The following is a 24,429-nucleotide window of genomic DNA, read 5'->3' on the forward strand; positions in this document are numbered from 1 at the left end:
TTGCTATCATGATGTGTCTAACCAAAGCATTCTATCATGCTTTGATACCTCCTTTGAAAGTCTTTGAAGGGATCAGTTTTAACAAAGTGGAGCTAGTTTTAATTTCTTTTAATCCTTTGGCAAAAGTGGCACTTCCACTGCTTTTATACCAAGATAATTTTTAAAGAAAAAAAAAGTAAGACAAACAAAGTAAGTTTCAATACAAAAATTCCTACAGGACATAGGCATATTAAAGAAAACAAACCAAACAAACCAACCTCTAAAGAGGCTGACAAAAGCATATGCTGGACTTTAACAGAAACAACCCAGAAGTAAAGACTATATTTTTAGCATTACATTACTATATTTTTAGCATTATTTTTAGCATTACAGTCATCCCCATCTTCAGTGGCTTCCAATTTCTCACTTTCATCACGTTCAAGCTCTTATTCTTCCCCCTTGCTGGGGTCAGCCCAGTGAAGAAGGTGAAGAGCACAGTCCATAGGGAGGTCACCTAAGGGGCAAGAGGGATAGGAAAGGTATTTCTGGTCTTCTCTCCCTGAGAGATCAGTTGGCATTAACCTTATGGTCTTTGTCTAAATTGTGGGTCAGGTGAATGCCTCAGGATAGATCATGTCTTCTGACCATTCAAGCCCAGGGGCCTGCTGGAAAGCAGTAAGCCACTGGCCCAGAGGTCTGAATTTTTTTTCCCACTAGAAATTGAAGAAAAGGGAGAAAAGTGTCATTCCCCCATGTAGCCAAGGCATGGCTGAGATGTGCACACAAACCAGAGCAGGTGAGTAGCACTGACATTCCCCCTCTTGGCAAGGAGGCAAGCAATAAGAGCAACACACTGTACTTTTCCAGATAGTGCACTGGCTTATTGCTGTTCTTACCCTCTTTACCAAACAGGTGTCTCCAAACCTGCTTGACCTAAAAGGAAATCAGTAACCCTATGCTGCCTTCACTCCTCTATCCATAGATTTTTGGGATTTGCTGCTCCAGCGGGATCCTTATAAGTTGATGGGGCCTGATGGGATTCATCCAAGGGTACTTAAAGAGCTGGTGGAGGTCATAGCAAAACCTCTTTCACTGATTTCTCAGTGCTCCTGGGGATCTAGAGAGGTACCAGTTGACTGGAATTTGGCAAATGTTGTCTCAGAACAAGAAGTGCAGGAGGGATGACCCTGGTAACCACAGGCCATTAGTCTCACCCCAGTGCCTGGTAAGATTTATGGAAAAGATTGTTCTGGGAGCTATAGAAAAACACCTTAAAACCAACACAGACATTGGTCCCAGACAACATGGGTTTGTTAGGGGAAGGTATTGCTTAACTAACTTGATTTCTTTCTAGGAAAGGTAACCCACCTAGCTGACCACTGGAAGCCAATTGATGTAATATTTCCGGATTTCAGAAAGATCTCTGATATTGTCTCTATATCCTTCTAAATAAAATGTCCAGCATCCAGCTGGACAAGCACATAATGTGATGGGTAACCAACTAGCTTATGGGGCAAGCTCAAAGGGTGATACTAAATGGGGTCCCATCAGGCTGGCAACCAGTCACTAGCAGGGTACCATGGGGATTAATTTCAGGGCCAGTTCTTTTAATATATTCATAAATGGTTTAGATGCAGAACTTGAAGGATTACTAATTAAATTTGCAGATGACACCAAATTAGGGGGAGTGGTTGACACTCCCGAGGGCAGAGAGGCCCTGCAGAGGGATATAGAGAGATCAGAGTGCTGGGCAATTGCCAGTGGTATGAAGTTTAACAAGGAGAAGTGCCAGATCTTGCACCTGGGACACGGTAACCCTGCATATTCATACACCCTGGGGAGCAAGAGGCTGGAGAGCAGCCCTGAAGAAAGGGATCTGGGGATTCTGGTTGACAGCAAGTTGAGCATGAGCCAACAGTGTGCTCTGGCAGCCAGGAGGGGCAACGGAGTCCCGGGGTGCATCAAGCACAGCGTGCTGGAGAGTTGAGGGAGGGGACTGTCCCACTTTGCCATGCACTGGTGTAGCCCCACCTTGAGCACTGCCTGCAGTGCTGGGCACCACAGCACAGAAAGGACTCGGAGTTACTAGAGAGTGTCCAGAGGAGGGCTATGAGGCTGGTGAAGGGTTTAGAGGGAAAGCCATGTGAGGAGAGGCTAAAGGCACTTAGTCTCTTCAGCCTGGAGAAGAGGAGGCTGAGAAGAGACCTCATTGCAGCTTACTGTTTCCTCACTAGGGCAGGAGGAAGAGCAGGCACTGACCCCTCTGATGGCTGATGACAGGACCTGAGGGAATGGTAGGAAGATGTGCTCAGGGAAGTTTAGGTTAGATATATGGAATTTTTTTTTCACCCAGAGGGCAGCTGAGCAGTGGAACAGGCTCCACAGGGCATTAGTTATGGCACCAAGCCTGCCTGAGTTCAAGAAGTGTTCCGACCACCCTCTCAGGCACATGGGGGGATTCTTGGGGTGCCCTACACAGGGACAGGAGTTGATGATCCTGGCAGCTCCCTTGCAACTTGGCAGATTCTATGATTCTATTCTTGTAGTACAGCTTGAAACTGAAAGACTCAAAAAATATTCAACTAGATGCACTGAAAAGCTGAGGAAGGAAGAAGTGTCATCAAAAATTTGGGGTCTGCATTAACACAGGCTAGTGAATCAAGTACAGTGTCAGCCACCAGAAAGTCTTGTTTCATCTGACAGAAGAAACTTGAAGGAAAAATAGATAAATGCTATGAGCAGGTGCCAAAATAGTTTTAAATGCAACTTGCAATGGACTCACTGAAAGGAATTATTTAGCAGAAAGAGAACCAAGTTTTCATCCCTTCCTTTTTTTTTTTTTTTTTTTTACGGTCCTATTCTAAAGGTTTCTATAAAAATACTACAATGGAGTTCTACAGGCTTGAGAAAGGTTTTTATATCTGCACTGTCTGACTTTCAGAGGCCTTTTAAATATTTTGGCAATTGAAGCCATCATTACAGATTGGAAGGATGTTGAAAAGATACCTTAGAGACTTTTGGCTTTACTTTACACTCTTACAGAAAAAAAAGTATTGTGGGAGAAAAAAAAAAGAGGGTAAGAAAATAAAAAGAACTTTACTGTCCTACTGAGACTCACTTCTCACTTTACCTATTTTTCCTATACCAAGGAATCCTTTTGGAAAATCTCTTGAGCAGCAAATGGATTTGGGCATTTTCTTCTCAGTCTTGCTTTTTTCTTTTGTACCTTCTGATAATGTCATTATAGAATAGCCCCTTGCTTTGAACAACCCGAAAGTCCACAAGAGGCTTTCTCATTGGATTGAGTTCATTCTGATGGGGAAAACAAGGATTTTTACATGAGAGCTCTAGCAGATTGAAAAGTGGATTGATCCAGGGATCAACTCATTCCAGCTTCAGAGCTACCTTGGGGAGGTCTGTGCAGCTCTAATGTGTGGTGTTCTATACCATCATCGCTTCCATAGGTAAAAGGGTAACTCCTACATTTCTTCAATGAAGTTGCTGTATAAGTTGCCTCTAAACCACTAATAAAGTTTCTCTTGTCTTCCCATTCACCCTAATCACTTATCTGATGCTTTGCTGGAACATCTGTCAGAATTACCCCTCAATGATATCACACTGCTTTCCTTTAGAGCAGAGGCTCTTGAATTTTTGGAAGGCCACCAACTTGGACTTCAGCTAGTATTGTAAAATGACATATAAAAATGAATAATGTACAACTCCATAATATAATTTAAGAAATAAAAAATGCATAGTGAAATATAAAAAGCAAGAGAGTGCATCAATTTTTTTAAATACTTTTGTGGTCTATTTTTGTTGAGAGTTGAGAGTTGAGTTGAGAAACTCCCAGTTTCCTAGGCCATGCCATGTGGCTATCCTCAGGAGGAATGATATTGCTCACAAGTTGTACAACCCTTTTTTGATTCTTAAGATCTTAAGTGCTTTATATTCATGAGTCTCATCATTAGCATGAGAGCTGCAGGAGCTCAGGGTACCAGGCTTTCAAGTGATTTGCCCAGGGTCACAGGACGTCTGGAAAAGCCAGAAATCTCCCGTGGTCTCATAGTTGTGCTCCACTCATATGCCTCCTAACTGCTGTTATTTAATACACCAGAGAACAAGCTTGCCATAAATCTGGTTATTTGGATGGAATTCTTCTCTATTAACATCAACAGCTATTGGATAAGACTCAGAATGGGAGTGGAGAAAGGATTGCTATGAAGCAAGAAAAGCAGAAAGTCAAAGAATTCAAGACAGCAATACTTTTGAATGTAATAGGAAATGACAAATGTCAGCTAGGAAAGAGAAAAAACATGAAGAGATGTCATGAAGTTATTTAAATAATTGCAAAACTACTAAGTCCCAAGAAGTAAAAAAACCCCAAACATCCTCATTAAGAGATTTCTAGGCTTAGTTATCCTTATTTAGATAACTAAGAAATACAGTTAAAGAGCATGGCCTATACTCTCCACTGTTGGTGAGGTGAGAGGGCCTGATTTTCCCCAGATCAGCCAAAATGCTGGGCTTGTCATCTGTCAGGTATGAAAGCAGGTTCTTTGGGCTTTTAAGCCCAATTCAGTCACTATTTGTAAATTCTCTGGGGGGGAGGTGAGGAGGTTGTTTTAATTCTATGACCTTCTTTTGGAAACTGGCTTGAGTTTTACAAAATATGTAGATCTCCACTTTGCTGATTTTTATATGGAAAACTCAGACAGCTGCACCCCGATATTTGGCATCTCCATCTCTTTCCCTCATCTACACTTCAGTGGTTTGGCTCACACAGAAGCAAGTGAGCCAGCTGAGGGACATGCTCGATGGAGCCCTGTGCTGGAGTTAGTTTTCATGCTAACTCCAGAAAAGTTCCCATCTGCACCCATGTGTTTGCACATAAGCAAAACAACTGATGAACTAGGTTAATTCTCCCCATTGCCCTTCTTTTTGTGCTCTTTTATGCTTAACATCCTTACTTTTGTCCTCCTCCTTCTTCTAGGGTCAAATATCTCATCCTTTTCTTTTCACAGAGCCTGCCTCTCCCTCATGCTGAGATCCCCTTGTTAATGTGGGCGAACAAAGGTCTTGGGCTCCACAGTCTGGGGTAATTCTCAATGTACCGGCTTGAGCACTCACACTGATATTTGGAACAGGACCAGTACTTACGTCATTGGGAGCAGCATTAAATCCACAGGACAACTATAGAGGATTTCCATATCTAAATTTTTCCAGCAGCTTTGAAACTTAGAGATTTGGATAACCAAAACATTCACACTGAGATATTATAATACTTTATTCTCTCTTGCCCCATGAAACTACCCTGAAAAAAATGTCTATTTGGGTAATGTTAAAATCTGAAAAGTAGAAAGAACAAAACAGGCTGTGAAAAATTTTGATTTATTTGGAAACCTACAATGTGAGGACCTCAAAGTCACTGCTCTTTAAACCCGAGTATTTCAGGATCTGGAAATCATATCGGAAAAGGTAGATAATAAGACCATTAAAAAGAACATTTCTCCCAGTAACTGTATACTACAGAAGCAATTTCAGGCATGGAGTATTTACGCCTTTGCTATTGGTACAGTTAAAAACTGGCATTTGTTATAAAACAGGATACTTTAAAGCTAGATCAGTTTTAAGTCAATACAGCTTCATAAAGATCCTTCTACTTGAAAAGTAGGTTCTCCAACTTCACAGAAATATTTTCTCTCTTATGAAATCAAGGTTTTTAAAAGCTATCAGAAGTGAGAAAAAAGCATGGTTTTACTTGGAGAAAAAAACATACAATACATTTTGGCTATACTTAATGCAGAACCAAGAGTCGGGCTGAAAGAACTAGGACACTGATCACATAATTGTTCAACATTAGCATATAAAAATTCCCTGAATAAAAGTATACTTGTAGGTAATCCTGTACCTTGCTCCTAAGACTCCACAGTAACTGGAGAGCCAGGGCCCAACCACCCCTGGGTGGTTAAAATGCTCAGGTGGATCTACATTTGGATCACTGTGTAAGTTTAAAGAAAGCCATGCAACATCTGTGTCCTAACCCATTCAGATGGATTTGGGGAGATGGAGACAGGTTACCACAGCTTCAACCCTAAAACCCAGCCTGTATTTACCACTCCAGGCCTTGCCTTTCACCATATTATAGTAAAACCGAGCAAAGTGAGATTTCTTTCTTATTGATGAGATTTTAATGAATTAAAATCACCTAAAGTACAAGAGATATAAGAAAACAGTTTTAAGTCTATTTGTAATACCTATCTCATTCTAAGGAGGGGTTTTATTCTATAAATTATATGAAATTTACACAAAAAACATATATTGCATTGAGTATATATTAGACTAGAGTTTATATGCTCTAGTGTATTCTCTTTCTCTCCAGATGCAAGTTCACCTTGTTTCATCATTGAATTCATCATTGTCTTTACTAAACAAGACATTTTCCAGTACAGTGAACTGCTGAAATCTGCACAGGATTTCCTGGCTCTTCCTGCACTGCTTTCTTCCTATTTAATCTCTAATTTTTTCTTTAACATATGCAAAGCTTGTTTTCTAGGTACTAAAGTGCAAGACACCCAAGAAAGTACTTTATTCACCAAAATCTGATTGTAAGAAAAATGCCCCCAAGAAGAACTAGTGGTGTTACAGCAGGTTAATGCTCCAGCTAGCGGGCTCCTGATCTGAAGCTGATGATCTTTGAAACCAAGTGAATCTTTTCAACTTTCCACACATATCACAGTACAGAAACATCTGTGTGAAATAGCACTGAGCTTACTCATTATGAAAACACACAGATGAACACTCACATACCTCCTTTCTCAAGCCCACAGCTGAAAATTGAGCTGAAGTGTGAAACAAATGAAGCAAGCCACTGGACCACTCTGGAGAGCTGTTTTTCATTCTTCTGCAAGACAAAATGGGATGTTTCTCCATTTGTATTTAGAGCGTTCATAAATGTGTTGATACCTTATATTTAATGATTTTAATACCTTGTAATAAGAATCAAGAGTACACAGAGAGAACTCTTCTCTCTTCTGTGAGAGAAGCTTCTCTCCCTTTATTACAAGTCATAGTTTGAATGTTCTTGAATCACTGTATCAGATGGAGTGCAGAGTTTTCACTGCTACTCAGACCAGGTACTTGGCTCTTTCTGCTGCCTCCCACTCCTTTGATCCCTGGTCTCTGTTCTGACACTGCTTGACAGCTGTGACACCATTTATTGAAATGGTATCTGTGACATTGTTATTTGTTCCATCGATGCTGAACTAAAGGTTTGTCTATATTAAAAAATAATATATTCCTTCATATTCATTATAATCAGCTAAGCAAGACCATCAGTTGTGACCAAACCTTTGAATTACATTGGCTAATTCTATGTTTAACAGTTAATGACTATATTTTTTCTGCTAAACATTAACACCATAAAAACAACTACACGTTTTTCTTTCACATCGTTGATTAAGCATTTTTACCAGTAATCTGCTTAATAGCTGGTAGAATCCTTAATCACTATAGAGGATATTTTTGTTATTAATTAGCTTGTTAATATTTTAAGACTTAAATCTACACAAAAAAGGGTACTAATTTTTATACAACTTGGCATGACCTTTCCACTTAGTCAGTGGAACTAGTGCAATCTCTTCAGTATACGTTGCAGAACTTAGTTTGATCACTTTTGACAAATGCCTTTTTAAGAAAAAGTATCCTCTTAAATTGCTGCCAGCTTCTTTATATTCACGAGAAAGGTTTTAAATGTTTAATGTAGACTTTATACTAAAGCTATCATTGTTACATGTATAGTAAATATCCTGAATCATGTTCACAGGACATGTGATCAAATTACTCAGATGAAAATATTTTAAGTCGCAAAAACCACATTCCACGTTATGCAGGGAAGAGGGAAGAGGAAAGCAGAGTAGATCCACACAACAGAGAACTCATAATTGTTTAAGACAAGCAGACATTGCTGAGACAGTGTTTGGATGAACAGCATTTGGATGGTGCAGTACACACATTTTTTTGTCTTACACTATGAAACTTGGAGTGATGAATTTATCAGCTTAAGAATGTTTTGCAAAAATTATTTAGCATTATCATAGATACTATAACTTCTGCTTTCATTTTCCACTAATATCCATGCATCCCTGTAGTTAAATAAGGTTGTTAAACTTATTTAGGTTCAAAGCTGTCAGGGTCAGGGACTGTGTATTTTTCTATACCTCTACTGTGCCTTTCACATAGTATTCTATGGATCTACAATAGTATCTATTACAAAAAATATAATAGTTATTCATAAATCACTATCATGTGTACCATATCAGTGAATAACTTCTGCCAAGCACTAAGTTTAAAAATTTGCTTCACTGAACTTGCTAATATCCCTGTATTAGCCTCCAGTTTTGTCATGTCTATTTTTTAAGGTCTGAATGACATTAACAACTGATTCAAAAGTTGCATTATTAATATAAAATATGTTCCTTTTTCTGCCTGTATTTCTATAGCTTCTCTTTTCCTATCTCATGTTTTGTCCCTGACCACCTTTCATTTCTGTTTTCCAGTTTATAAAAATTTTCCTCTCTTCTTGGCAAGGGTAAAAAACTTGCAGCCTAGAGACTTTAAAACATACTTCTGTAGCCATGGATTTCACATACCTAGCCTGCTGTCTGTGCAGCATTTAAACGGAAAAGCTATACTGAAGCAAATATTTCTGGAAATTTTTATGAACTAAAAGAACTTTACAGCCGTTTATAGTTGCCTGGCATTGGTACTGAAGGACAAACGTGTGTCAGTAGGCAGGATGCACCAAAGGCCTTTGCCAGTCCTCTTAACACCTACATGAGCTGCTGCAGAGATTAAAGAGCAGAGAAATTAAACAAAAGGAAACTGCTTTGCTTTAGTGTCCTCCCTCCCTCCTTTTATTTTTTCTGTCGGCAGACTGCTGCACAGGAAAATCCAGTTGTGCACAGATGCCAAGCAGCCTGGAAGAAAGTGTTTTTCCTTTCATTAAAAACATGTGGGATTGGTTAATTTTTGACCAAATGTTTCAGTCATCCTTACTAGGCAGAGGTTTCTTAATGCCTGGTCAGTTGTGTTCACAGCATGCTGGTGCTGCACTGAAGTAATTATGCAGCTATGCTTGCTCCACATAACTCCAAGTACCAAAACCTGAGTACCCACTATAAGCATACTCTGTTCTCTGCTGCATCCAGCTACAATTCCCTTCTGTCACCGTATCTCACTTTTCACCCTTGCAGTTGTGATATTTTGGCTTTCATCTGAACCTGTTTGTTGAAGAACCATTATTCACCAAAGTCAAGAGATATTAAGGACAAACAGAAGCATCCATGGACCAATCTGAAGTTCCCTGTTTTTTAAAGAGTATGGAAATCTACATTCAGAACACTGTAGTGATGACTTCATTCTTACCATATGGCTTTGGAATTACTGTTTCATTGAGGCAGTGGGATGGTACAGAAAGCAACAGCTGAAAATCTGATTTGATATATTTGGTACAATTTTCCATTCTTGGATCTTGTGACACCAGGTAGAGGAGTCCCTAATTTCTTCCAACAAAACTGCCACAGGATGTACAATACAGTACCTGGCACGTGCCTAAGATCTTCAACCCAATCTCACCTATTACAGATTTATGAAGTCGTCATATCACTGCCTTGCTACAATTTACTTGGAGATTTCTTCCATTTTTTGCTAGCAATTCAGATTTATTCATAACCTGGACATTAAACAATTCACAGTGGGACTCCTCTTCTGCAGTTTTTTAAGCAGTGTTTACACATCACCATAAAAGTTCCAGCTGCTTTGTACATTACATGAACACTTATAAGACCTTTTCAGTAGGGCAGAAATTATTATATGATATGCAAGACATTATATTATGGCAGATATGATTATAGCACAAATGCCCATGAATTAGTATCTGAATACTAATGCAGGGTGATCCAGCTTTCTGTAAGTTTTCTTTTCTTAACTTCACGCAAATGTTCAAAAACCATGAAACAAGAGGTAACATGCTAGTAATGAAATTCAATGCATGTCATTTTCTACAATATCAGGAATTCATTTCAATCCACTACTTCAGCTATATGGGATCTCAGAAGATAACTACTGGCAACCCTTCCAGCACATCACAAAATTTGCCTCTTTATATAGAACTAAACTAGAAAACTTCACATTCATATCACCCAATATTTGCTTTTATTTATAGCTGTCTGTTAATAACTTATTAAGCAAACGGGATGATGTTCAATTTCAGAATTGTTATATCTTATTTCATATGTCTCCACATAAAATGTAGAGGTTGTAGTGTTCGAAAACAGATGATTCTGTGTATCTAGCACTTAGTCTGTTAGGACACCAGTTTCTTTCAAGGCTAGAGGCTGCAAAATACTCTCAGGCCCCAGAGCAATGTGCCAGATCAGGTGGCTTGAAGCAAAGACTAAAAAGTAATCCCACATTGTACCCACAGATATCTGGATCTTCTGCCTATTCCTTGAATCTGGGAACCTTTGCAGAGCAAGTGAACGCCCTGCTATCCTCAGTTACTATTTGCACCAAATTCATTTCAAATTTAAAAACACATGTACCAGCAAGCACGTGTCCTAGCGAAAAATATGTTGTGAAAAAAAAAAAAAAGTTATTTGAATGCCTCCATTTTCACAAAAATGAAACAGGGAATCTGCCCTGGAAGCTTTTAGAGAGACCAGAGAAAGGAAAACTGGAAAAGGGATTTAACTATGCTAATGCACTCTCTATAAACAAGCCCCTGAATTTTATTTAGAAAAAATGGCACGCTGGTCTGGAGAAGCTTTTTCTACTCTATGTATTTCAGCAAGAAAATCTGGATAGACTTTAGAGGAACACAGCAAAAAGTCTACAAGTCACTTACAAGGAATATTGAAAGTATTACATTATTTGAGCTTGGCTAAACAATGACACAGTAACATTTTCAGTTGACAAGTATTTTTAAACTTTATTTTTAAATTCTGTTTTTACAATGAGGCAGCTTGTAAGTGAAGTGAATATGTGGACCACTCCTTTTAATGCAGTATCTCCCTGGCAACCAGACCAGCAAAAAACAGAAAAGAGATTAGATGACCAAACATTTCTTCCATCCCTCATGACTTTGATTTCTCTGCTGGATGGCTGATAAAGTGCTCGGACCCTGTGACTCCTCTGGGTGGGTGAAGCTGAATTTGGTATGTTTCCTTTGGCAAGAATTGGTACATGCAGTGAGATGGTATTTTATGCTGATATCATATGGCTGTCTAAAGGGGAAAAAAATCTCTTTGGAGTGCCAGCAGTAAAGTCTTGGCTATCATAAACCCAAAATTTCATTATTTCCTCATGCGTATTTTTAAGCCCTAACATATGGAAATGACAAGGAGATTTTGGGAAGATCAGACAATTGGTCCAGGAACTGTGGCTGGGAATGGTTCCCTGGAAGGGCATCCAGCTTGCCAGCCCAAAAATGGACAATGCAAGAACTCAGAACAGATGATGAAAAAAGTGCAGATGAATTTGATAAATGATACTCATATCTGAACTGAAATGTACTGTCTTCAAAATTCCAGCTAGAAGAAGGGATAACTCATGCCACCTATCTCCCTGTTACAACTCTTTTTATGGGTACTCAATGTCCCTGCCCTTCTCACTGAGACAGGATGGCTGCCATGCACTCCTGAAACACCTCACAGACTGCAACTGCTGCACTGTTTGTCACACAGCTTGTTATGGGGTATTCCTTTGCAATGGACATATTCTTCTTGTACTTCTCCACCTTCACAGGCCAGTCATTTGCTCTGTGAGCAAAAGCTAGTTTTAGCCTTAAAAACCCTAATTGGTGAGTCTCAGGGTTCTGAGACTGTCTCTACAGCTGTAGCAGAAGGCAACAACAGATTTTGCAAAAACTGCTAAGAGGGTCCAATTTAATTGTGCTTGATTTCCTTGCCCCAAATTCAATAGTTTACAGTTTCTAATTCAGAGCTCTCTCAGCAAAAAACCTCTTGAACTGCCCATTTTCAGGCCACACTGTGAGTTTTTGTTTATTCTCTCAAGCTTCTTCATGTTCAGTTATGACTGAACAAAAGAATATGACAAAAGCATACTGAAAAATTAAATGTGAACTATAAAATGTTTTCATTGCTTATGGCCAAATTATTTGGCCTTTGGCAGAGACCACAGAGGATATAGGAAACAGGCACAAAGAACAGCCCTAAATCACACCACTTGTTAACAACACTTGGAAATGTCAGTAACTGTCAGTCAGCTGAATTAGGACCTCATTAGCCATAGAGACATTTTCCCTCAGCCATTCCCTGAAGAACAGCTATCATTTAGAGAGTAGTGGAAGATGGGGAAACCCCATTCTGCAGACCTAACTTTCTGACTGCAGAACACCCATTCTACTACCATTAGGTTCTTCAAATTGCCAGTTTCTTCTTCCAGTCCTTACTCATTCCTATTCTCAAAAGCAATTTGAGAGGCAACCATGTAGTAACCCCATATTTTCTACATGAGCTGCTCATTACCTCTTACTGGAGCTCTTGAAATAGAAATCAGGTGGTATGTTCTTTGGGGATCTTACTGTCTTTCTGCACCAAAAAAAGTTTCAGTCAGCAAACAAAGAAAGGGAAAAATTCCCCGATTCTGTTTATCCATTATACTCTCGTGGAGTAAAACAGATCCAACTTGGATTCTCATTTTGCTAATTTCAGATACAAAGCACAATTTAAGGTTACTAAACATCCAAATCAAATTACGTGATAATAAAGACCACCTCATTTATTTTGAGAGCAAATATTACTGATCCTTTTCTGGCACAAGTCTCATCCCTTTGCTTCTCAACATAGTAGAAATGAACACTAAAAAATGCAAGTTACTGAACATCCACACCCACTGCCATCCTGAACACAGCTGGCAGGTGTACCAAAGACTATGTCATGCAACATCTACCCTCAGATCCCTTCATAAAGACATCATTTGGGTGGGCTGCAGAATAGCCCTTATGTTACTTCAAGCACTTTGTTCAGTCATCCCATCCTCCCCAAAATAATAGTTATGTTTTATGGACGTGTGGGTACAGAGATCCCAGGGAGTGAAAAATCAAGAGCTGGTTATTGTGCACAGAGTACCTGCTCTGAAGAATGACAGCCCTAAGCAGTGTGGACATGAGCCATTCCTACCCTATATTTGTACTCTGTAACAGTCTGGCTACCAGGTCTGTATTTCTTAGCTGTCTTTTCTAAAAATCTGAGCCCATATGAAAACACAGTAAACACTTCTCACCTGCACTCTCCAGAGCTAATGTTCTTGTTCCTCATCATGGCTTTATATATATATAATAGGAGCTTTCTTAAAAGCCTAAAGTTCTTCTTATGTTCTGCAATAACAGCAGAGCCATAGCTAGCAACTTCACCTTATGATTTGTGCTTTAAGTATTCCCAGCAGGAATGCTTATAGCTGAAACTGGTCTGCAGGAAAAAAACTGATAAAATATTTTTGGTGGATCATGCAGGCTGGAATTCTGGAACACTCTATGAAATTCCTCTGAGCACACAGAAGAAATGAGTCAAAAGAAATGATGCAACTCCCCATGCCACATAATTAATTTTTTATATTTACTAAATGATGCTTCAAATGTAAATGAAACATTATTTCATTCTGAAATTTTCTTTAATTATACGTACATTTTTTTTTTAAAACTTGATAAGATATTTTGCTTCCAACACGTTTTTTCCAAATTTCTGATTTGCCAAAGCTTTTCTTCGTTGTATGACACAGGAGGCATATTTCAAAAAAATAAAATCCAAACCTCTGTCACTTGCACAACTCTTAAGCATTGCAAAACTGACAGTATCATTTCACAGGCTTGATGGAATTGTAAAAGACCACATGAAACACTGTACAAAATAAAAAGCAGTAGAATTCTACTAGAGGGAAAAGGATAATTAATTTTTAATCTCAACTAGAAACCACAACCATGATTAAGTCTGAGGGATTGGTTCTGATAATAATGTCATCAAAAATAATTACACCTTAAATTCTTCATAAAACCACGACATAGCTAACAGTGTTAATCATTGAACAAAACAGCTGCTTTCCTGGAATATCCATCTTTCAGCTGAAGCATAATGTCTTTTGAAGAAAGAATTTATTTGGTTCAGTGCATGCATTATTGGGGAAAGTTTGCTAGCCTGGTTTTCTAGGCAGGAGTGTACATGACCCTGTTGATCTCTCATAGCCAGCATTATCTTCACTATCCCTACTGTGGTGTATGCAACAGGATTACCAGTAAAAAATATCAGCATGAATAGGTATTTTCAAAACCAGATTGTCTTACCCATGGTGAAACACTGATGTTCCTTTGATAATTTTAAAGCAGAGAAGTCTTTTTTGCTTCATTTTCCTTCTCAGAATCTTTCTTGTGGAGAATTCATAGTATCCTCTGGATAGTGATTTTTGATCCTGCTGAAAAGGATGCAATCATCAAAATCTAGAACTTCTTCAAAGAACACCTATGGGAACAGGCATTCTACTATGAATAGGAAGCACTGAGTCTTGATCCAAAGCTGCTGGAACCACTCATGAATTTGTATAGCCCTTTGCAGGAAACAATCTTCTCATATTTTCTCAGTAGCTCAATGAGAAATAAAACACTTCAGTAACACTGCTATTAGAAGTAATGTTGTGAGCATCTGAATCTCATATTTGTAGTTTGGATACCATTTTCAAGATAAATCACACCATTCATTCATCAGTATTAAAGTCCTAAATGTTGAGGATGAACTCAAAAGCCCATTTAAATACCTGTGTCTGGATTAGCATGCCTTGGAGTACGTAGGGAAGTCAAGAAGGCAGAAGAAGGCTAAAACCTCATAAAGTCAAATAGCAGCATCAAAACTCCAGAGTACCAACAGACTAGTTATATTAGCAGAGACAAATATTGGAAAGTCCACTTGAACCTTTGTCACTGAGAGGACCTCAAACCAGGACAGCCTTGGACATATCTCTTCTGTACCACTGTGACTGTGGTCTATACCTCAAAACATGTTATAGTCAAAGGTGGATTGACCTGAATGCCTCAGGCTAGATGAGAATGACCACCAAGATGACCCTAAATATAAGCTTAGTTAACCAGTCATCAAAGTGAGCAACATGACTCACACCTCTCAAATCTTCTCCCAGCATCTCTAGCAGTGCAGCTGGGTAGTTCTGTTTTAGTTAGAGCCATTTCATCTGTGCCTGAAGATGCTACTCTTACAATACTACTGCATGAGGAGGGAGGAACCAATGCACTTTGCTGCCCAGTCTGATGACTTGCTATTGATATATCAATGAGTATGGGAAGCTGATAATATCACTGATATTATGAATGTACTGGTGTGTTTACATAATTTTTGTTTGTTTCTTATTATGGTAACATGCATTACTTACATGCATTACTCCCATGCATTACTAACAGTCCCGAAAGCTTCTAAGTTGAGAAGGGCTAACTAAAAATAAAAAATTACAATATTTTCAATAAAAATACTGTTATCTGTGAGGTAGACTGCCAGAGAGCTACAAATGTGTAGGGCAGTGCAAGGCAAGAGCTGGATAAAATGGACACATTTAGAGTTCTTAGATATATGGAGCTAAAGATCTGAACAAAGATCATGTCTAGGGAGCCATGCCAGAGATTTGGCCCAAGGCAGACTTATGGAACTCCAGAGTGAGAAATCTTTGACTGCAAAAGCTGACATTTGCCCATGTAGGAGCTCATACCAGCTGCTGCTGAATTTGGGTATATGGTCTCTGAAGGAATTACAAAGCTGCATCCCTTATGAAAATAAAAAAATAACTGAAAAGCACTTTGTGTCTTGACAATGCTTAAGGGCAGCACAAAACACATTACCTGGCTTCCTTAAGCATCCACAGCACTGAGAAGCTGAATTTTAAATCTAAGACTAGAAAGCACTTCAGTGTTTATTCTCCTACAGAGCCCCTAGTTAGCTTTTTATATACCAGTAACAGTTATTATTATATATTTTCTATACAGGTTATGTCACTAACATTTGCCTCTTACTGGGTACCATGAAAAATTTTTCTTGCCTGTGAGCTTGGTGCAGGAAAGCCCTAAAGTATATTCTTAATCTTGGAACTCTACTGCTGGACTCTGTTCCTGAACTCAAATCTCTCAACACTGTTCCCCAATGTGTCTTTCTGTAAAGAGGTTATTTTTTTTTTTAAATAATAGGAGGGATTCATACACAGAAGGACAGAAAAAACAGATCTTGTATGTGACCCTCTGGCTTACAGTCCTGCTCCTGGAAAACTACAGGATCTGCTTAGCTTCTCTTTAGCAAATCTTAATGCTTGGGCAAGAGTCCAAGGTCATTCTGTTCACGAGCAAGGTACTGTAAAAAGTGGCTTTGCACTGACTGCCTAACTCAGAACCAAGGAGCAAGGAATGAAGGAAGGAAGGAAAAAAAAAAAGGGGGCGGGGGAGGGGGAATGAGGAAGGTGAAATGACCTATAAGGCAGTGGACAAGTGAAATAATCCATACCCAGGCTGCTGATAACTTTTGAACAACCTGATGTTCCCCTTGGCTGGTCCTGCTGTTTGTGAATGAGAAAATGAAGGGTCCAGAGATTATGTGTTGCTACACTGGTCTGCTTTCCCCAGAATGATAGGCTCCTTCAGAAACCCTGCTGTTGCCACTCAGCCTCAAGAAAGGAATGGTGACTTTTGTCCAAAACAAAACTTGTATCTGGTGATTTCTGTTTTTGTGCTGAGTATTGTTTTGGCACAGAGCTACAGCAGCCTTGTAAATTCATGAGTACCACTTGTGTCATGGCTTAAGCTTAAAAGGCATCTTGTTTTCACTAGTCTGTCTACAACTTTTGTTTATATTTCAAATATTTTCTCTTTAACAGGCCACAACAGAATCCAGTGTATATTATCTGTCCCAGACAACTGGGGATGGAGAGTATCTGCCTCTGAGCGAGTCCCAAGAAGGCCTGCCTTGGGCAGAAGGCAATTCCTGACAAGAAAAGCCTGCTAACAGATTTACCCTCCCTTATGCTTGGCTTAAATCCCTCCTGCACATCGAAATAACTGCAGAGCACTGAGCACTGGAGTTACTTTCCAAAGCATTCCCAAGGCCTGACACTTTGGCTCTGCATCTCCCATGGCTGCACGCACCATGTGAGACTGACACTGGAGAGTCTCTTACCTTTGCAATTCATCACTGGGCTTCATGGTACAGACCTCAAAGAGGTCTCTTTTTGCTACAGACAATACATCCACACCCCTCTGGTAACGAGAAGAGAGCTGCAGAGCTTAGAGAGGTGCACAAATCACCACAGCTCCTTATCTTCACGGGATTCATACCTGCAGCCTCCCTAATGCCTGCGAAGCTCAATAGGCCTCAGGTCAGGGCCAGAAGCAGCACAGGACTGAGAAGTTGTTGAGTTTGCAGTGGCCGATCTCAAACACCAAACCAAGCACTGTCCAACCATGTTGGCCACGCCAGAGACCATGGCACAGCCCCTCAGCAGCAGAGAGGGGTTCCGTGCTTCCCTGCAGTTCATCACCGGTGTAGGAGATGCCTGCAGTCCAACAGCACAGGTCTGGGGGGCTGTGGGCCTGGGCTGAAGGCAGCAGCCCCCGCTCGGGGGAGCCCCTCGCCTCAGGCCCTTGGCCGGCCTTACCCCCGGGAAGGAGGCGGCTCTGCCCTGGGGGCTCGGGTCCCCTCTCCACGGAACGATTCCGCGAACAGGACTGCCGCTTGTGCCGCCGGAGCCGGGCAGGGGCAGGGCCGTACGAGCCGGAGGGTCCCGGGCAGCGGCTTCAGCGCCGCCGGGGCAGGTGGCGGGAGGAGCGCGGGGAGCGCAGCGCCCGGCCCGACTCCAGCTCCCCGCCTCCGGCCCGCGCTGCCCGCCGCGGGGGGGCTGTTGGTGATGGTGGAGGGGGTCTCTATATAAGCGGCTGCAATGGCTCTGGCGGCAGAGCCGGGCGGCGCGGCGGGGAGGCGGCGGCCGGGACCATGGCGAGGGGCGGCGGGCAGGACCTGCCCTCCCTGCTGCTGCTCCACCTCCTGCTGCTGTGCGAGGCGAGTGCGGGGCGCCCGGCGGGGCTGGCGGGCGTGGGGAACCGGCGGCCAGGCGGGGCCCATCACCTGACCGTCGGGGCCGCTTTCTCCCCGCAGGTGAGCGGCCGGGAGCCGGCGTGTCCCCGGCCCTGCGGCGAGCGCTGCCCGTCCGAGCAGCCACGCTGCGCCCCGGGGGTGCCCGCCGTGCTGGACGGCTGCTCCTGCTGCCTGGTGTGCGCCCGGCAGCGCGGCGAGAGCTGCTCCCCAATGCTGCCCTGCGACGAGAGCAGCGGGCTCTACTGCGACCGCGGCCCCGAGGACAGCGGCGGGAGCGCCGGCATCTGCATGGGTAGGTGGTGGTAGGCGGGCGATGGCGGAGCTGGCAGGCCGGCAGGGTGTACCCCCTTTGCGGCAGCCCTCCCCGGGGCGTTGAGAGACCCTCCCCGACCCGGGGCCCGCTGCCGTGCCCGCTGGAGGCTGTCACTGACACGCTGCCCTCCCGCCTTCGCTAAGGCCAAGGACAGGTTCCTGCCCGCTCCGCAGCAAACCGAGGGCTCCCTCCGCTGCGGGAGAGTGTGAGACACGGCCCGCCCCGGGACTGGGAGGGAAACCCGGCACAGCGCTGTGGGGGCACCGGGAGGGCTGCCAGTGCCCTCTGTCTCCGAAAAACTCATTCGCTTTTCTCACTAGTGCTGGAGGGGGACAACTGCGTTTTTGATGGGGTGATTTATCGCAACGGGGAAACGTTCCAGCCCAGCTGCAAGTACCAGTGCACCTGCCGCGACGGACAGATCGGCTGCCTGCCCCGCTGTAACCTCGACCTCCTGCTACCCGGCCCCGACTGCCCTTTCCCAAGGAAAATCGAAGTCCCTGGAGAGTGCTGTGAGAAGTGGATCTGTGACCCTAAGGATGAAGTGATTTTGGGAGGTTTTGCTATGGCTGGTGAGGAAACTAAAACTAATTATCACAGTCGTTGTGAGAAGGATGTGGTACCCAAAATCTAAGCCATGTTTTGTGTGGCTGTTCTTTCTGCTCTTCTCTCGGCCAGTGGCATTAGTAAGTGGTTATGAATAAAGGCAGAGCTTGGAAGGTAAAAGAAAAGATATTCTGAGGATGATTGTGCATATCAGTTTTACCAGGTAGTTAACCTGAGGTAGTTCCCAATTCTGAAATTACTGTTCATTTGGTACAGGGCAGTACAGTGAGTGGAATAAAACAGGGGTAAGCTTACAATCCTCCAAACATTATTTTCACCCCCTCATCAACACTGCAGTCTTGCTTGTTGCTCTGCAAGTATATGTTGCATCATTATTCTACCAGCTTAATCTACAAGATGTGGTTTTTTCCCCTGAAATTCTCCAGCTATTATAAGTGGTCAGCATGGTAGCTGAAATGCCAACAAATTCCTGCCTGTCTGTGCTAGAGCTCTCGTCATTATTGTTGGCATCAAAACCATTATGAAGTACTTGGAGAAGCAGTGGTTATAAACACAGTGAGTGGATATGAAAAAAAAATCCCATTACAAAAAGAACTCAAAAACTGCTTTTGTAGTTGAAAAAATACAGCTACATAATATTCTCTTCCCCCTCCACACACGTGTTTGCTTACTGAATTATGTCCATTCCCTTTAAATTAGACTATTAGTCCAACATGAATTTTATAAGCTACTTTTACAGAGAGTTGAGGGCACTACATTCTCTTCCAGTCACTGCTCATTGTGGTCTTAAGAAGTTAGTTATGCTGAAACTCAGCTAATCCATTTGAAAAACAAGTAAGGAAGGATCCAAGAAGAAAAGCTCTAATAACTTGTCAGAGTGCTCTGAAGTGTATCTTGTAAGGCACATAAGGCATAAACAAAAACCTTGCCAGCTTTCTACTATTTTTCCTTTTATTCGATTTGTTTGACAGTGTGAGGATAATCTGTAAAGTACCCATAGATGGATTATCTACATTCTTTCTAGCAGTGGCTTTGCCCCTTAGGTGGCTACCTTTTTTGAGCTTTACCATGCAAAAGGCAAAAATGCTGTTGTAGAGGAGGTCAACAGCAAGAGCTGTGACTGACAGCCCAGTGGTTGCCTCATTCTGTTCACTCCTGAACTCTGATAACTGCTGAACCAAGCTATACAGCTGACAATATTTGCACAAAAAAGCTTAGCCCTGCCATGAGGACAGGATAATATTCACAGGTGGGTGGCTATGGCTTTATGTATCTGGGATAACTCCTGAAAATTATTTCCTTCTGCCCTCCCACCATCACCCTGGCTATAATCTATCAATAATTGACAAGATCAAATAACCTTATGGCTCTTGGAGTAAAGGACTTCCATGTTGTTTATTAGTTTAGATAAATCATTATCCAATATAAATATTTTTATGACATAGGTCTAGAACAGATCTGCGAGGTATTTCCATTGTAAAGAGTGAAGAATAAAGAGTTATTAGAGTTCTAAAATGGTTTAAGAAATTTGCAATAATTCCTCCAGCTGTGGACTGAAGGGAACTAAATCTAAATGTTTTGCTGATGACACTGATACACACCTCTGTTATTATATGTAGGAAGTTTCCATGCAGGGCTTCTAATAAGGCATCTTTGTAAAATTCCTCAATTGTGTCAAAAACATGGATTTCAGGCTTTTTTTTTTGTCTCACATGTTTCTTCCCAGATGTTGTGGAGTTCAGTTTACTGTGTTTTCACACGAGTTTTTCTTGTATTAAAGTTCCCTGGGTTTTTGTCTCCAGCCTACAGACAAGAGGCCACACTTGGGATTGATGTGTCAGATTCAAGTGCCAATTGTATTGAGCAGACAACAGAATGGAGTGCTTGTTCCAAAAGCTGTGGAATGGGCTTTTCCACCCGTGTCACCAACAGGAATCAACAGTGTGAGATGGTGAAACAGACACGACTTTGCATGATAAGACCTTGTGAAAATGAAGAGCCATCTGATAAGGTATGCTGCAGGGATTAGCAAGAGAGCAGGATCTTTTAATCTGTAATTCCAAGGCTGCAGTATTTTGGTCTAGAATACTCCATATGCAAGTGCATGTAAAAACACCTTTTAGCATATGTGATATGTGCAACAAGCCCAGTGTTTTTTGAAAGCATTAGAATCACTGTGTTTGATTTGTGGCTTTGTGCTGCACTTCCAGCAGGTCAAGGGAGGTGATGCTATCCCTCTGTTCTGGTCAGACCCCTCTGAAGTTTTCAGAACAGGAAAGACATTGACCTGTTGGACTGAGTCCAGAGCTGCTCCACAAAAATGGCCAGAGGGATGGAACACTCCTCTGACAAGGACAGGCTGAGAGAGTTGGAGTTGTTCAGCCTGGAGAAGAGAAGGCTCCAGGGAGACCTTATTGCAGCTTTCCAGTACTTAAAAGGGGCTTATAAAGAAAGATGGGAACAGACCTTTGAGTTGACTTTGTAGCAGTAGGACAAGGGATAATGTTTTTAAATTAAAAGAAGGTAGATTTAGACTAGATATTAGGAAGATTTTTACAATGAGGGTGGTGAAACACCAGCACAGGTTGTCTAGAGAGGTAGTAGATGCCCTGTCCCTGGAAACATTCAAGGGCAGGTTGGATGGGGCTCTGAGCAGCCTGATTGAGTTGAAGATGTACTGCTCATGGCAGGGGGGTTGGAATAGATGACTTTACGAGGTCCCTTCCAACCCAGACTATTCAATGATTCTTTGATAACTTGAGCCATCCCTGACAAATCAGATGCACTGCATGCCCAGACTATTTTGACAGCTCACACAATCTAAATCCTGCAAAATCTGCTGGGATAAGCTAAACCTTATCTTAACCCTTATGATGCTTTTCCCAAAAGCAAATCCAACACTGACAGTCCAGGTGCAATAATCTGTATACAAGGGACCTGACTGTTTTTCTGCTTCTAGACATTACACAAGTGTCACTGCCAGTGAGAATAACATAGATAGGTAAGAGGACCATTGCTTTGTGTGATATTTTGAGTGCTGTAAAGCATTGTTAAGGGCTTTGTTGAATAGTATGTAGAGTTTTGAATACTATTTTGAAAAGGATATGAAACCTTTGGGAAGAGTTGGGTGACCAACAAAGATGGTCAGAGGTCTAGAAAACATTCTGCCAGGGAAGAAAAAAAAAACTTTCACTGAATGCAAGAGAACAGACATACATTCTCATAACTGCAGATATTTCAGCCTCTTCTGAGTCCATGGGGGTTCAACAAGAAATGTTGAGTTTAGACTACATAAAATTAAGATGTGACTGAAAACCTTCCAAGCAGTAAGAATGGTGAACTGCTAGGATTGTCTGGGATGTATGTGAAGTTTCTGTCACTGAAGACTTCAAGGACAAGTTAGACAACCATCTGTTAAGAATAACATGGATAAAGCCTTGAGTCACAAGAATTGGCAATGACTTCTGTGGTTTGTTTAATCCTCATTTTTTCCCCCCTGCATCCAGTCCTGTAACTCCGTCATTTGGCTTCCTGATTCTCTGGTGGAACTACACTAGCCTGAGAAGTTTTCCAGTAGAGCAGAGTTTCATACTGATTTGTGGCTTGGCTTGTCTCGTATGACAAGAGTGGGCTTTAGTTATTTGTCATTTATTACTGGCCCAGTAAGACTGGTATCAAAGTGCAGATCTTGCAAGAGTTACCTGCAACTAATGAAGTAGATGCACAGTCTTATTGCTGTTGAAAATTTAAGTTTTTGGAGTAAGCCTATATCCTTGCATGCCAATTTTTAATTGCTTTCTGTCTTACACACTGCTGAATCTGATGTCTCTTCATATTTCTCTTAGAAAGGGAAGAAATGTATCCGAACAAAGAAGTCCCTGGAAGCTGTTCGCTTCGAATACAAGAACTGCACCAGCGTGCAGGCTTACAAACCTCGCTACTGCGGCCTCTGCAGTGATGGGAGGTGCTGTACCCCACATAACACCAAAACAATACAGGTTGAGTTCCGCTGTCCACAGGGCAAAATCCTAAAAAAACCCATGATGTTGATCAACACCTGTGTCTGTCATGCTAACTGTCCTCAGAGTAACAATGCTTTCTTCCAGCCGTTAGATACAACATCCCGCGAGGCAAAAATATGAAAAGCCTAAGTTAGGTAGCACAAAAAGTATAAGTAGTTTATATAAAACTTGACCCACAATCAGGTGAATGTAACAGTTGTGTAAGTAAAATATCTAAGATTTTTTTTCAATTCTTTTCGCTTTCTTTTTCCCTGTAGTTTATTAAATACCTCATTTTACATTTCCCCCCTCCAAATGTCTTCCTCACTTGGAGGAAGTTTTGTACTTCGGACAGCACTTTTCTTTCTTGACGATGGCATAAAGATTGCAAGGAACAGACATTTTTTTCTCCTTGAGTTAGGAGGATCATGCCACAAGCTTTTTAAGAGTGAATGTATTCCTTGAGGAATGCATGATACCATATCACAGAAACTTCCAGGTTCTTAACTTCACTTTGCATAATGCATATAAACACTGAAGCATTGTTCTTTCTCAATTCTAGTAAAACTCTGTTTCTGATGACAGTAGAAATGTTACTGATTAAAGTGTTGCATTCTTGTGTCATATAAAATACCTTATCTCTGTACTTCTGTCTTCAAGGATTAAATTTGCACTGGTGAAATGATATAGCTAAGATCTCTTGTCCTGAACCAGACTGGTAGCTGACAGCAATCAGATTTCTCATTGGTAACTTCACTAGCAGTCTAATACAAAGCCCACTGAAGTCAGAGTCTTAGGAGAACTTTGTTCTAACCAGTGTGTGTCTGTAGAACTACTTGGATGCACAAGTAAAATTTCTGTAAATTCCTCTAAAAAACTAACTGTATCATATGGTGCTTCGTTTGTTACAAAGGTGTACATGTAAATAGGAACTGTATATATTGTAATATAACTTTACCAAGTAAATAAACTTTATGTGATTAAAAATATTTTTTGCTAAAGTTCTTAAACAGCCAACTTCTGAGTCATCTACAACAAATGGGAACAAAAAGGGTTTGCAGACTCCTAAAATGAAAAGATCCTATCTTGTGATGTTCTTTGTGTACCTCATCCTAATTGCTGCCTGAACAGGTATGCAGTGTCTGGTGCAGGAAAGGATGAGTGATTAGTGAGGCATGCATTAGAAGGAAGGTTTCTTTCAGAGAAATTAGACTGGGAGATAGGGTGATGTCAAAAAGTTAGGTTTGGATGCTGGTTGGGAAGAATAATTACATGGTCTGGAGTTGAGGTTTTGGTCTGAAGTACTAATGGAAGTATTTAATCATGCCTTGCAGCATTTCAGCCTCTCAAAAGCAGCCTTGGGTTGGACACTGTATGGCTGTATCCCCAAGGAATATAGAGCCTGAGGGTGCCAGTTGCACAT

The 24,429-nt window shown here is 41.4% G+C and overlaps 1 protein-coding gene and 1 long non-coding RNA gene across 3 annotated transcripts; one reads left to right on the forward strand and one right to left on the reverse strand.

Annotated features, from left to right (window-relative positions):
- Positions 1 to 382: 382 nt before the first annotated feature.
- LOC139793785 (uncharacterized) lies at positions 383 to 14,451 on the reverse strand. The gene is made up of 3 exons (XR_011724803.1): positions 14,336 to 14,451; positions 6,787 to 6,880; positions 383 to 493 (listed from the first exon to the last, which is right to left on the reverse strand). It is a non-coding gene; the product is annotated as an uncharacterized lncRNA (long non-coding RNA).
- A 3,501-nt stretch (positions 14,452 to 17,952) lies between these two features.
- On the forward strand, positions 17,953 to 23,993 carry CCN3 (cellular communication network factor 3). 2 transcript variants are annotated; one of them, XM_071738258.1, is made up of 5 exons: positions 17,956 to 18,089; positions 18,186 to 18,417; positions 18,759 to 19,010; positions 20,808 to 21,016; positions 22,851 to 23,993. In XM_071738258.1, the coding sequence occupies exons 1-5, from the start codon at positions 18,024 to 18,026 to the stop codon at positions 23,145 to 23,147; spliced, it is 1,056 nt and encodes a 351-aa protein (XP_071594359.1). In that variant the 5' UTR covers positions 17,956 to 18,023; the 3' UTR covers positions 23,148 to 23,993. The 2 variants fall into 2 exon arrangements, with proteins under 2 accessions (XP_071594357.1, XP_071594359.1); XM_071738256.1 differs by having other exon boundaries at positions 17,953 to 18,417.
- The last annotated feature ends 436 nt before the right edge of the window (positions 23,994 to 24,429 follow it).

Source organism: Heliangelus exortis, chromosome 2 (genome assembly GCF_036169615.1).
Source record: "Heliangelus exortis chromosome 2, bHelExo1.hap1, whole genome shotgun sequence".
Lineage (NCBI taxonomy): Eukaryota > Metazoa > Chordata > Aves > Apodiformes > Trochilidae > Heliangelus > Heliangelus exortis.

What these genes read in the sequence shown, in the direction of transcription:
- CCN3 (XM_071738256.1), top strand. Translation starts at nt 18,024, where the DNA reads ATGGCGAGGGGCGGCGGGCAGGACCTGCCCTCCCTGCTGCTGCTCCAC. An exon ending in GAGCGCCGGCATCTGCATGG is followed by an intron (nt 18,418 to 18,758) that starts GTAGGTGGTGGT and finishes TTTTCTCACTAG; the next exon opens with TGCTGGAGGGGGACAACTGC. An exon ending in GGGAGGTTTTGCTATGGCTG is followed by an intron (nt 19,011 to 20,807) that starts GTGAGGAAACTA and finishes TTTTGTCTCCAG; the next exon opens with CCTACAGACAAGAGGCCACA.